Consider the following 14,890-nt stretch of genomic DNA (forward strand, 5'->3'; position numbering starts at 1 on the left):
ACTCGCCTTCCTCGCAGTGCAAAATGGGAGCGATAAACTTTCTGCTGAATGCCGGCTCTGCCCATCAACCAATTCAACCCACCGACCAATCAGAAAAGTGCAGCCATACAGAAACTTTATTACTGTCTACGATTGTGGTAGTTCTGTTATGAGCTCATGGCCGACAGCAACGGCACTGAGTCTGCCCATTCATTTCATGCTGGATCCTTACAGACAGCTGAAAAAGGAGATTTTCATCCCATCAGTCTGTACTGGATTTCAGTCCAGATTCCAGGTATGAAAGGGCAGAACAAGAAGTTATTCTTTACTCAGGTGATAAAACAGCTGAAACTAGTTTCCAGGTTTAAGACAGTTCACTGAATTCATTTAGAATACACATAATGCAATGGGAAGACAATTAAGTTTTATATTCAACAAGGATGAGATTAAAAGGATTGAAGGGCAACCTTAATCTACTGTAATAAAATTTGCCCCATTATCCTTTCTCTCATACATTATCATTTACCAAATGCCCCATAAGTACAATCCTTTGTGGTGTAGGAAATCACTGAGTGAAATAGCTGATAGATGTGGCCTCAGGAGGGAAAATATAGAAGAGTGATAAGGAGGGTGAAAACACACAATACTAAATGTCAAAACAGCTTTAATGTTTTATGTTTACTGACTGCCAGTGTTGACAGACCTGATTGAACATAACTTTATTCTTGCTGAAAACACAACTTCTATTGAAATATAAATTAGATTTTTATGACCAGGAGATATTTGAATTTTTTTTTTTAAAAATCACCATTTTCCAAACTTACTGGCATGATACCAGAAATTCTTTCAAACCATGTTTAAGTAGTATTCAACAGTGCTTGGAAAATGCTGTGTACTGCTACAGGCAGTCTACTAGTCCTCTTCAATGATATCACTCTCTCCAGCTTTAATCATCATCAACTGTTGGTTTTATCGTTACACCTCTTCTTATCTGACCCCAGCCAATTAAACTGTACGAAAGAAAGAAAGTTAATTAGTTTTTATGAATGAAACAATGCATGTTAACTAACAATCTATTCAACTGTGGAACAGTCAATTCTAATCCACTTTCCCAAAGGGATTACTAGACTTGGCTGATTCCCATCTCTACCTATCCTGCTTCCCTCCCCCCAGTCCCAGGACAAAGGTAAATTGTACTGTCCCTTCTGCTGCCCTCGGAAAGATTTGTTAATGCAGCATAGGAAAAGAATCAAACCAGGGTCCTTCTTGGCCGGTATGGTACAGTATCATACTAGGTGCTGCATATGCCCAAAGAAATGTGATTCTTTTATGATGAATCCGAGCACAATACAAGTGAGTGCCACATCATTGGTGATAAAATTAGCAAAGTCTGAAGCTGACTGACAAGTGAATTCCAATTTCTCCACCACTGTTTCATGCTGGTGCAAGTGATGTTGAAGTACATTCCAATACTAATCAGAAACAGTAACACTTCAAAAACATCCCCCAACAAAGCTCTCTGCACGATATACCATTCTTAAGGGAACAAGTAAGCTAGTTGCTCCCAGGTGTTGCCTAAATTCAGTCCTGAGCCTGCTTCTGGTCATTGATAATTGTCTGGGTGATTTGGCATTTGGATTTCCTTCCCTGTTAAAAAGTGCAGATATCATGATGCGGTGAACTAGGGCAATAAGCTCACATTTTATCAACTCTGGTACACTTTCAGCACATTCATCATTTTGGACACTTTCACTCTCTTGAATTTTTATGGTGGGCAGACATAATCAGGCTTTAACCACAGCACTGCTTTCTAAGATCAAAGCAACTTAGCTTTTTTTTTCCAATTATCTTTAACCCCCAATAGCAACAATCCATTTCTGCACAAAATGTTGATTTTCTTTTCTTTGTACATCAAGAATATGTTCTACATCATTATTCGCAATGTGGTACTATAACATGTTTCTGTGGAGTACCATTTTGGATTCCTCCATTAAAAGATATTCATAACTTATCAGGAAACTTATTTTTCAAGATGTACAAAAATGTTAACTTCCAAGCTTCCCTTGAAAAGCTGCAATACTTCCGCCAGTTTCTTTACTCACCGCCAGTGTTTCTCTACTCTTCGGCTGAGGGCAATCTTTTCACCAACTTCTGTACATACTGGATTTGTGAGGACTATCTTCCCCAAGTCAGCCTTTACTGCACTGACTCTTCCTCCAGTAGAAAGGGATCCTATATTTACCATTAACACCTCATTTTTGGATAGTTTTTGTACCTAAAAAGAGACATTTATGCTAAAATGCACTCATTTTAAAAATAGCTTGTCACCAATAACTAAATTAAATTCCATTATTTAAATATACATAAATGGTACAACACAGTCAATACCCTATTTGCATTTTCAAGACAAAATCATTGGATGCATTAAGAAACGTTCATGTTAGTTATTGTAATGCAACAAGAACTGCTGTTGAGTTATCTGACGGTACCTCCAGTAAGTTAGGGCTCTAGTCATTTTTGTCAACTAAATCACATTTAATTTTCTGAACTTCACATACTAAATTTGGGCAGAATATTCTTCTAAAGTATGTTCTCATTTATTAGTTTTTTAAAAAAAAAAAGTGGCCGTGTGCTCAATATTCAATTCACCTTTGCTGCTTTCTTGTCTCCTTCTGTACGTACACCCAGCAATCGCCTGAGAAGAAAATAAGAGATTTCCAGCTCTGTGAAGATTTCTGGGAGAGCTCCCACAGCACCAAGCACCTGTCCCACCATACGATCCGCACGGCACAAAGTTGGGTCAATTTTTGTTCCAACGCCTAAAACAAGGAGGAACTTCAGCAACTAAACACAACAGGCATTTCAGATCCAGTATCAGATACTGAGGAACCTGAATAGTCAACCCTTTTAAAACAGGCACTCCTTAGTCCAGCTGATTCAGTTCAAAACAGCAAGAAGTTCATAGTTACCATATAGTTGACTGCAGCAATACTTGGCAATGTTCATTATAACAGATATAAAACTAAAACCTCTGACTCCTCTGTAGTTAAACAATCAATAATCTTTTGTCAATTGGCTAGGCCATAACATGCTTTTAGCAAAGCAGAGAAGGCATTATGCAGATCTTCATTATTGTGTGGAACTGAATCAATCCTAAGCTTTGGACAGGAATAATCTCAATAGTCCAGCTTGAAAGAGCAGGAACTTTTTCTTATTCATTCATGGGATGAATGGCTATGCCAGCATTTAGTGCCCATCCCTAATTGCCCTTGAGAAGGTGGTGGTGAGCTGCCTCCTTGAACCGCTGCAGTCCATGTGAGGTAGGGACACCCACAGTGCTGTTAGGAAGGGAGTTCCAGGACTTTGACCCAGCGACTGAACACTCATGAAGCATCACATTTTACCAGACAATTAGCTTGCAATTGCACAGATTCTAGACACCATCAAACCACAAAAAACTCAACTACCAGTATTGATTTAGTATGTAGTTTGAAAATAAATAGGACTTCTGATTTTTGGCTTTTGTTTTACATAATTCAAAACAGTTAATCAGCTACACAAATTAAAAAATATTCCTCAGATAACTTCTGGTTTAAGCAGCAAATAATTTTACGATAAATAATAAACACCAGAAGTCTTTTACTAAGTACAATAAGGAGTAAAGGTGCATCATTGGTATATTCCTCCTGTGGATCAACATGCGATGCAGGCAACTAAAGTATAAGTACATTGATGCTGCTTGTCAGTATGGTGAGAAAGCAAAGTGTTCCCTGCACCATATATGGAGAGTGGCCTTGTGGATGATACCAACATTGCCGCTTCCAGATTTTATCATGTAAAACCTTAAAATCGTACAGCTTAAAAGCAAAGCATCCTCCTTACCAATAAGGCCACCGGGTACTGCAAACTGGAGGTCATTGTGTTCTGCAAAGAGTGACACAATCTTTGAAAAGATGGGCTTGCACATCAGCTTCCCTTCATGGTCTTTTGACACAATACCAGGTCGAACTTCAAGTTCCTGCCCTACCTGTGAAAGACACATTAAATCCCTCAGATTTAGAGGTATGAATTAAGCTACATCACAAATTGTTGCCACACTTGTATTGACAAAACTATGTTCTGTTGGAGAGCTTTTGTTCAAGACTATTTCAACTGCTGTGCTAATTTCTCTCCCCTAAAGGAACTGAATCCTCAGTAGGGTAAACCTTACTCAGATGAACTTCAACAGTGAATTTTTATGGGTTGTATTGCCCGATAATGGGAGCATAACTGAGCCAGAACCTGCCCTGAACTAACATCTGCATATACACTTGTGACTGGACCTCTGGATAGGGGTCATGAGAGGCAATGTAATCAGTTCCTTTTCCACAACCTAAGGCACATCAAGGCCAATTATAATACCCAACCATTACCATAGCCTAAATCAGTTATCACAACACAGATTAAGTTTGTATGGCACAACTACTCACTGGTAAAGTTTGTCGAGTTACTAAGAAATTAAAGACTTGTATTTACACATCTCATTAGAAACAGGGAAACTCAGAGTGCAGCAATTCCTCAGTAATGCACTGGAGCATCAGCCTTGATTATTTGTGCTCAAGTCTCTGGAATGATACTTGAACCCCCAAGCTCCTGACTTACAGGCAAGAGTGCTACCAACTGAGCCATGGCTTACATGGTATCATCGAGAATATCACTCAAAATTAAATCCTACAGTAAGACTTTGGAAAAATTGATCTCAGTTTTCAACCTCAGTGCATGCAGTGACTGATGATGTCACACTGGGGACACAATGAATTGCAATAAGATATTGAAAGGAAAGATGTAAACTTTGGTTTTAAGAAGCCAAGGCTAGCTTGACCATTAACAAATCATTTCAAATCTCATACCAATACAAGAGACATGATGTGATTCAAATATATAAAAGCTGTACTAGTCCTGTGTAAGATTTGGAGATGGTGCGCTGGAAATTCTGGGCACCGATGGGAGGATTAAGCAAAGTCCAGTCCTTAAAAACTTATGGGGATCCCTCTGGAAATCCACCATTAATACTAGAATCTCTGTTCAAAAAAGGGAAAGGATAAGTCAATAACTTAGTCAGCAGCCTGTATTTTCCTCTCAGCAGCAGGCTTGTCAGTGGAGATTTCCCCTAACCTAACGTCTGATTTAGTGCAGTGTCCTCTACAGGGGATCTGTGGCACCATTTCAATGTTGGGTCCATTGATGAGGACTGCAACAGCATATACTGTGCAGGAGCAAGGTATGTCCGACAGCAACCTCTGGATTTCTGTGTTCAACAGCATATGTGTGGACACCAGAAGTTAGTTTCAGACATATCCTGTGGTGAGATGGTCTCACCGTTATTATTATAGCAAGATATGGGCCAATTAGTTTTACCTCTGTTGTGGGTAAACTTCTAGTGTTCATAACATGGGAAGAAAATGAACAATTCGAAAGCTACAGACTAGTAAGGACAGTCAGCATTGATTAGCAACAGACAAAACATGCTAAACAAATTTAAATCAATGAGAAAATCAAGGTACAGATAAAATTAATTATGTATGTATGGATTTTACAGGGCACACAATAAACTGTCACATAAGATATGATAAAGATCAAGGCACATGTTATTCAAGGACATAGCCACTTGATTAAGAGGTGGTGGGGGAGTAAATAGACAATTTTCTGATTGGCAGAATATGGGTGCCTCAGTGTCCGTCTGTGATCTATATAAATAATTTGGACATAGACATGAGAAATGAGATTGAAATTTGCTCATTGTAGCAAATAACAGAACATGACCTGTCAGTTTAGCTTCAGTTGTGGGGACCCATGAGTCATTAGTAGGGTCCTAACAAATTCACGGCTGTGAAAAGTGTGTCATGGACCATGAACTTGACCATTTACTGTGCTGCACCAATTCAAAATTTGGTTTTGCTCATTTTCTCTCTGCTGTAAATTCTCAATTCATGAATTACATTTATTGATGTGCTTTGTGCTTCACCTTGCTGTTCAAATCATTCCTGTTTTACTTAATGTTTGATCTCTGTAGTTTTCCTCCTCCCCTTACCGTAATCATAAAGCATTGTGATTTCCTTTGTTTTCTTCCTTTCTGCAAACTCGGTTCAGATTGTCGTGGCTTTACGACGGCTAGCAGCATCAACTAGTGTTGAAGAAGTGGCACTGCAGGAGTGGGAGTACAGAATGGGGAAAGGCTCTGCTGCTGCATGTTAACAGCATTTGAAGATTGTGTGGGTGCGCAAATAAAAGGTAATTTGAAAGTTCTGTTGCAGATTTAGTGGAAGCAAGAGGTCGATGCAAATAAAGTAAGCGTGTAAAAAGAAATCTGATGTGACTGCAGGTAGCACTAAATGTTTCCTTTTGATGGTTTATTGTGACATTGAAATTTATGATTTAAATACGTGAAATCCACAATTCTTAAAATGTTGCGACTAGGAAATTTGTAAAATTTGACTGTGAATTTGGTAGGGCCTTAGTCATTAGGGATAGCGTGACTGAGCACTTGAATAAACATAAGCAGATCAGAGCACGCCATCATGGCTTTCATAGAATCACAATGATTACAGCACAGGAGGATGCCATTCGGACTGTTGTGTTGGTACTGGCTCTCTGCAAGAGCAACTCACCTCACCCCACTCACCTGCCTTTTCTCCGTGGCCCTGCAAATATTTTCTCTTCAGATAGTTATCCAGTTCTCTTTTGAAGGCCTCAATTGAATAGGCCTCTACCACACTCAGGCGTAAAAAGGTTTTTCGCTGTTGCTTCTTTTACCGATCACCATAAATCAGTGTCCTCTTGCTCTAGATCCTTCTACCAATGGGAAATTTTCCCCTATCTACTCATGATTTTGAAACACCTCTAGCAAATGTCCTCTTAAAGAGAACAGCTACAGCTTCTCCAATCTATCCATGTAACTGAAGTTGCTCATCCCTGGAATATATATGAAGAAAAGCAGGGGTCCCAAGGATGACCCCAGGCTACCCCACTGTACCTTCTTCCCAAATGAAAAACAGCCGTTGACAACTACTCTGTTTTCGGTCACTCAGCCAATTTCGTATCCATGCTACGTATATCCGTTTTATTCCATGGGCTCTAACTTTACTGACAACCCTGGTATGTGGCATTTTATCAAATGCCTTTGGAGGTTCATTTACACATCAACTGCATTACCCTCATCAATGCTCTGTTACCGCATCAAAAAACTCAAGCAAGTTAATTATACACGATTTGCGCTTAACACTCAAGCAAGTTAGTTAAACACCATCTGCCCTTAACTATGTTGAAAATAATTCATGCATGACTAATCTAGTTGATTTTTTTTGCGATTACTAATAAGGTATAAATGGGAGTGTCTATGCATGTTATTTTTATGCACTTCAAGAAGATATTCCACAAAAGATTAGCAAAAATGAGAGCGCATGGAATTGGAGTTAACCTTTTGACTTGGATTGCAAATTGGTTGGTAGGTGTTCCAGTACAAAAATAAGGAGGAACATAGTAGATTTGATATTATTTCCTCTATCACCGTTTTAAAATGTGTAAGTCTTAAGCTAGACAAACCTTGAGGGCTTGGTGGTTTCCACCCCATTGCATTAAAATAAGTGGTTGAGGAAATTAGAGATGCACAATTTTGCAATAGTAATTTTCTCGTCCAAAGGCACAAATTTCACTCCATTATTTAAGTAGGGATGAAGAATCTGTGGAGGTGCAAAGGAATTTAGGTGTCCATGCACATCACTATAATCTACTGCACAGGTACAAAAAAGTAATCAAAGACTAATGAAATGTTGGGCTTTATTTGAAGAGGGCTGAAATAAAATGGGGAAGACATTACATTCCAGTTGTAGAGTGTCTTGTTTAGCTCCCAATTGTAATACTGCTTTCTATTTTGACCTGTTTTGCAGGTCAGGAAAAATACATTAGCCTTGGAGGGGTGCTCAGTAGCGATGCAAAGAAATTTAAAAAATTTACAAGAATGATGACATTAGGAATGAGAGGTTATAGTTATGAAGAAATGGTAAAAAAAAAAGTTACCCTTCCAATGGAACGGAGAGGATAAACGTCCAAATCTATGCGTAAACGGCTGTTTCCCCTTGTTGGAACAATGGTAATGGGGGGGTGGGGGGCAAAGGATATTGAACAGAAGGACAAAGGGAAAAGTTAGAAGGCATTTTTCCATAATGTTATTAGAACATGGAATGCCTCACCACAAACAGCCAATAAGGCAGAAACTTAAAGATTTAAAAAGCAATTTTAAAAGTACCTGAAAATAAATAATAATGTTAGGGAAGAGAGGAAACATGGGATTAGAGTTGGCAGGTTATGTTGGGAGAACTAGCCCCAGCACAGCTGCCAATGGGCTGACAGCCAACTTGAGCTGCATTTATTTATTTTTTTTAAAGCAATTAAGATATTAGATAGAATCCAACTAATTCTCAGTCACTTTAAAGAATGAGATGGTTACCATAGGAAAATGCAGAAGCCACTGGACATCTCTTTCAAGTTGGGTCAAGAATACAAGGTTTCCAGGTGGAAAATAACAGGCACATTGATAAATTATTCTATTTTGACAGACTGGGGGAGAACCAGTGACATGAGTTTAAACTACACAAGAGTTGGAACAGAATGGACTGTAGGTGGTTCTTCTTTTCCTGGACAGTAGGGAAATTAATGTGTCGTCAGCTGGTGCTGAGTCTCTGCATGTCTTCAAGTGAGAGCTGGACCAGTTTTTGACTGAGGCAGAGATTGCATCATACAGATCGTATGAGGTTTTACAGATAACACATAGTCCATGTCATCTGCTGGACTAGTTTTGATTGCCCAAGCAGGTTGAAAAGGGATTATCCAGACTAATTTTTTTTCCTCTTATTTGCCCTGGGGTTTTCCCCGATTATGTGCCCCTTGCAAAAAATCACATGGCTGCAGGGGTGGGGATTGGAACTATCTAGTCATGAAACTCCAGCCTATCATGAGTATGGAGCAGTCTTGATGAACCAGCTGGTGTTTTCCTATCTGTTGTTTTTGTTATGTTGGTAAAATGGACTAAACCCAAGTAGATGGAGGGTGTATCATCAATGCCAATCAAGGCATATTCACTGCTGATTTTAAAATCAAGCATTCAATTTTTTTTTGAACAAGCTGCACAGGAGGGGAGAAAGAAGAGTGGAAGAGCAAGAGCGAAAGGGGATTCAATAGTTAGGGGATCAGACGGGTGTTTCTGCGGCAGTAAATGTGACTCCCCTGGTGCCAGGGTCAAGGACGTCATGGAGCGGCTGCAGGACATCCTTCTGGGGGAGGGTGAACAGCCAGAGGTCGTGGTCCACATTGGTACCAATGACATAGGTAGGAAGAGGGCTGAGGTCCTGAAAGCAGGTTTTAGGGAGTCAGGAAGGAAATTAAAAGGCAGGAGCACAAGAGCAGTAATCTCAGGATTACTCCCAGTACCACATGCTAGTGAGCATAGGAATAGGAGGATTGATCGATTGAACACGTGGCTGGAGAATTGGTGTAGAAGGGAGGGCAGCAGATTTCTGAGGCATTGGGACCGGTTCTGGGGCAGGTGGGACCTGTACAAGATGGATGGGTTACACCTTAACAGGACAGGGACTAATATCCTCACAGGGAGATGAGAACTTGAGAGGTAGCTCAAATTGAAAGGACGGTAACAGGAAGTAGAAAAGTAGCAAGTGAAATTAGAAGGCATACGAAACAAAGGCGAGCATTAACTAGGCTGAGACTGCAGAATATCAAAAAGACAAGGTTAAGGGCACTATACCTGAATGCACGCAGCATTTGCAACAAGGTAGATGATTTAAAGGCACAAATAGAGGTAAATGGGTATGATCTAATTACCATTACGGAAACGTGGCTACAGGGTGACCAAGACTGGGAGCTGAATATTCAAGGATATTCAACATTTAGGAGGGACAAGAAAAAAGGAAAAGGTGGTGTTGCGCTGATACTAAAAGGATGGGATTAGTAAGGGAAGATCACAGATCAGGAGAACAAAATGTAGAATCTGGATGGCGCTAAGAAACAGCAAGGGGCAGCAAACATTGGTAGGAGTTGTTTCTAAGCCAAACAGTAGCGGCAGTGTGGGGCATGGCATTAATCAGGAGATTAGAGAAGCATGTAGCATGGGTAATACAGCAATCATGGGTGACCTCAATCTGCATATAGACTGGGTAAACCTAATGAGCACTAATGCTTTGGAGGTTGAGTTTCTGGAGTGTGTTAGGGATGGTTTTCCTAGAGCAGTATGTTGAGGAATCGATGAGAGAACAGGCTATTTTAGATCCAGTATTATGTAATGAGAAAGGGCTAATGATAGAATTTTATCTTTTTCTTTGGCCTCCTTGTCTCGAGAGACAATGGGGAGGTGCCTGGAGTTGGTCAGTGGTTTGTGAAGCAGTGCCTGGAGTGGCTATAATGGCCAATTCTAGAGTGACAGACTCTTCCACAGGTGCTGCAGATAAAATTGGTTGTCGGGGCTGTTACACAGTTGGCTCTCTCCTTGCGCTTCTATCTTTTTTCCTGCCAACTGCTAAGTCTCTTCAACTCGCCACACTTTAGCCCCGCCTTTACGGCTGCCCACCAGCTCTGGCGATCACTGGCAACTGATTCCCACGACTTGTGATCAATGTCACAGGACTTCATGTCGCGTTTGCAGACAACTTTAAAGCGGAGACATGGACGGCCAGTGGGTCTGATACCAGTGATGAGCTCGCTGTACAATGTGTCCTTGGGGATCCTGCCATCTTCCATGCGGCTCACATGGCCAAGCCACCTCAAGTGCCGCTGGCTCAGTAGGGTGTATATGCTGGGGATGTTGGCTGCCTAGAGGACTTCTGTGTTAGAGATATGGTCCTACCACCTGATGCCAAGGATTCTCCGGAGGCAGCGAAGATGGAATGAATTGAGACGTCGCTCTTGACTGACATACTTTGTCCAGGCCTCGCTGCCGTAGAGAAAGGTACTGAGGAATTTTATATTATGTTTAAAAGTGAGGTAGTTCAATTTGAAGCCAGGGTGTTACCTTCATGATTTCCTTTGTTCAAAGTTATGAGGGGCAAATTGGCTGAGGTGGATTGGGAAAATACATTAAAAGGTATGACAGTACATAGGCAATGTAAAGTCCTTAAAGAATTATTACATAGTTTACAGCAACTATACATTCCTTCAAGACACAAAAACCCAAAACGAAAAGTCAGTCAACAAAGGAAGTTAAGGACTGTATGAAATTAAAAGGCCGATAAAGTTGCCAGAAATAGTAGGAAACCTGAGGCTTTTAGAATACAAAGAATACAACTCCTAGAAAACAAATCCAAGGGTCTAGGGAGAATGAGGAATTGAAGGAAATTAGTATTACTTATAAGGTTATATTGGAGAAATTAAAGGGACTGATGGTTGGTAAGTCCCTGGGACCTTATATTCTACATCCCAAAGTGTTGAAAGAGGTAGCTATGGAGATAGTGGATGCACTGGTGATCATCTTCCAAAATTCTATAGATTCTGGAACGGTTCCTGCAAACTGAAAAGTTGGCAAATGCAACCCCACTATTTGAGAAGGGAGGGAGAGAGAAAACAGGGAACTACAGACCTGTTAGCCTTATATCAGTAGTAGGGAAAATGTTAGAATCTATTCTAAAGGATGTGATTAACGGACACTTGGATAATATTGATATGATTGGGCATCATCAACATGGATTTATGAATAGGAAATCATGTTTGACAAACCTGTTGGAGTTTTCTGAGCATGTTACTAACAGAATTGATAAAGGGGAGTCCGTGGACGTACTATACTTGGATTTTCAGAAGGCTTTTGATAAAATCCCCCAAAGGAGGTTGGTTAGCAAAATTAAAGCACAAGAGATAGGAGGTAATATACTGACAGAGATTAAGGATTGGTTAACAGGCAGAAAACAGAGAGTAGGAATAAATGGGTCATTCGCGCATTGACAGTCTGTGACTAGCGGGGTACTGCAAGGATCAGTACTTGGGCCCCAGCTGTTCACAATATACATTATTGATTTGGATGTGGGGACAAAATGTAATATTTCCAAGTTCGCAGAGGACACAAAACTAGGTGTGTGTGTGTTGTGAGGCAGATGCAAAGCTGCTGCAAGGGGATTTGGACTGATTTAGTGAGTGGGTAAGAACATGGCAGATGGAATATAATGTGGAAAAATTTGAGGTTATCCACTTTGGTAGGAGGAACAGATGTGCAGAGTATTTTTTAAATGGTAAGAGATTAGAAAGTGTAGAGGTACAAAAGGGATCTGGGTGTCCTCGTCAATAAGTCACTGAAAGCTAACATGCAGGTGCAGCAAGCAATTAGGAAGGCTAATGGTATTTTAGCCTTTATCGCAAGAGGATGCAAGCACAGGGTTGCGATGTCTTGTTGCAGTTGTATACAACCTTGGTTAGACTGCACCTGGAGTAGTGTGTGCAGTTTTGGTCCCCTTACCTTAGGAAGGATATTATTGCCAGAGGGAGTGCAACGAAGGTTCATCAGACTTGCTCCCAGGAGACAGTCCTATGAAGAGCGACTGGGGAAATTCGGCCTGTATTCTCTCGAGTTTTAAAGAATGAGAGATGATCTCATTGAAACCTACAAAATACTTAAAAGGGATATACAGGGTATATGCAGGTAAGATGTTTCCCCTGGTAGGGGAGTCTAGAACCAGGGGACACAATTTCAAAATAAGAGGGAAACCACTTGGGACAGAAATAAGGAGAAATTTCTTTGCTCAGAGGGTTGTGAATCTTTGGAATTCTCTATCCCAGAGGGCTGTGGAAGCTCAGTCATTTTGTCTGTTTAAAGTATGTTTAAAGCAGAGATTGACAGATTTCTAAATACCAATGACCAAAAGGATACAGGGGTAGCATGGGAAAAAGGCAATGAAATGAACGATCAGCTATGATTGTATTGAATGGCGGAGCAGGCTCAATGGGCTGAACTGCCTACTCACGCTCCTATGTTCCTAAGCTTAACATTAATACAAAACCAAGAAGCTTTTTTTACAGTTCTATTTTTAACAGATATTTATAATAAATGTGTATTGCATAGCATAAACCGCAACTTAAAACACTGAAACTTTACCAGCACAGTAATCAACAATGGCCAGCTGACAAGGCTGCAGTACAACCAAGTTTCGCCTGGTAATTAACTAAAAGCTCACTACTGCTACCAGCAGGAATCTGGGGGTACTAAAGACAAAGCACATGCAAGTTAGTTCACAATACAGGAACTGAAAAATAAATACATTTATCAGTTACAAACTTTTATCAGGTTACAGAAACAAATAAACTGCTTCCATGCCACATACCTATACATCTAAATGAACTACTCAATCGATTGTGGTTTCAAAATCCATCTCAGATCTTCTCAACCCCAATGCAATACCACTACATATTTTGATTAATATTTTATACCTTTAATACTCCTTTCAAAATGCTGCCACCAGCCACACCACCTTTTAGATCATCTACTTCACAGCCAGGCTTGTTGACATCAAAGGATCGAATAACTGCAATAACACAAAAGAAAAATGTAAAAAAAAATTAAACATTCAATTTGTCTCAGCACCCCACAAGATCAGGAGAAAAAGAATTGCCTAGGATTTCAGTGATTCTCACTGAAAATTCACATGTGGAGATTGGATGAATCCAATAGCTTACATTTAAGCAGCACTTCAATAAAATTTTCCAAAGGTGAAAACAGTTAATAGTAAAAAGAGAAAAGTTGGGGAAAATGACCAAGGTGGCCAGATGCAATTTTGAGGAGGCTTTTGAAAGAGGGCAGTATAGTAACAAGGCAAAGATTTAGGCTGAGCATCTAAGAGTGCACTGCTAAGACAGGTAAGGTTGTGTGACAAGAGCTGGTGATGGAATGACGGTGGAAAAGAAACCCAAGTCACAAGAGTAAAAGGCACGTACTGTAATCTCCCCCTCTTCTGAATTCTTCTAAGATGCGGCGCGCCTTCAAGTTACTTAACTGGGATGTTTACAAGGAATGGTCATTCGAGTGAGATACAGTTTCTCATCATCAATGGAATATCTAGTTATGTTAATCTAGCATTACTAGAAGCATATCTCAGATGGGCGGCACAGTGGTTAGCACTGCAGCCTCACAGCTCCAGGGACCCGGGTTCAATTCTGGGTACTGCCTGTGCGGAGCTTGCAAGTTCTCCCTGTGACCGCGTGGGTTTTCGCCGGGTGCTCCGGTTTCCTCCCACAGCCAAAGACTTGCAGGTGATAGGTAAATTGGCCGTTGTAAATTGCCCCTAGTGTAGGTAGGTGGTAGGGAATATGGGATTACTGTAGGGTTAGTATAAATGGGCGGTTCTTGGTCGGAACAGACTCGGTGGGCCGAAGGGCCTGTTTCAATGCTGAATCTCTAAATAAATAAAATAAATAAACAGACCATAATTCTAGGACACTCACCACAAGTTTTTTTTTTGCAAATTGCAATCATACTTCCACTACTAAATTAATAGTCCAGACCATCTAATTCCTCTGACTGAAGCCCAGCTCAAACAGGAAAACAATGAAACATTACCTCAAGGACTGTGACAAAAATTGAAACTGCTGGGCTTGAGCCACTAGTACAATCAAATTTTGGTTCATATTCTGCTTAACCTGCAGGCTGAACAGTAAACTTGTATAAGTAATGTCCGTGATGCAATGAAACGGCATTAAAAGAACATGCAAATAGAGAAGACAATGAAAAGGTCTAGGAAAGGCCCAAACACAGGAGAAAGCAAAAAAGCAAGCATTAGGGGAAAAAAAACCTGCAGATACAAGAGGTCTGAAATGAAAACAAAAGAAATGCTGGAAACGCTTAATACGACTGCCTGCTCCAAAAGGAGAAAAAAAACTGTTCAACACC

The 14,890-nt window shown here is 40.4% G+C and overlaps 1 protein-coding gene across 1 annotated transcript in view; it reads right to left on the reverse strand.

The window, feature by feature from the left end:
- Positions 1–625: 625 nt before the first annotated feature.
- Positions 626–14,890, reverse strand: part of eif2s3 (eukaryotic translation initiation factor 2, subunit 3 gamma) — a 35,534-nt gene continuing 21,269 nt past the window's right edge. The window contains exons 8-12 of the mRNA XM_068040580.1: positions 13,435–13,529; positions 3,862–4,006; positions 2,629–2,798; positions 2,082–2,254; positions 626–989 (exon numbers count right to left, since the gene is read on the reverse strand). Of these exons, the coding sequence (XP_067896681.1) occupies positions 926–989; positions 2,082–2,254; positions 2,629–2,798; positions 3,862–4,006; positions 13,435–13,529 (647 nt within the window). The 3' untranslated portion in view covers positions 626–925. The remainder of the gene's footprint in view (positions 990–2,081; positions 2,255–2,628; positions 2,799–3,861; positions 4,007–13,434; positions 13,530–14,890) is intronic.

Source organism: Heterodontus francisci, chromosome 10, assembly GCF_036365525.1.
Source record: "Heterodontus francisci isolate sHetFra1 chromosome 10, sHetFra1.hap1, whole genome shotgun sequence".
Lineage (NCBI taxonomy): Eukaryota > Metazoa > Chordata > Chondrichthyes > Heterodontiformes > Heterodontidae > Heterodontus > Heterodontus francisci.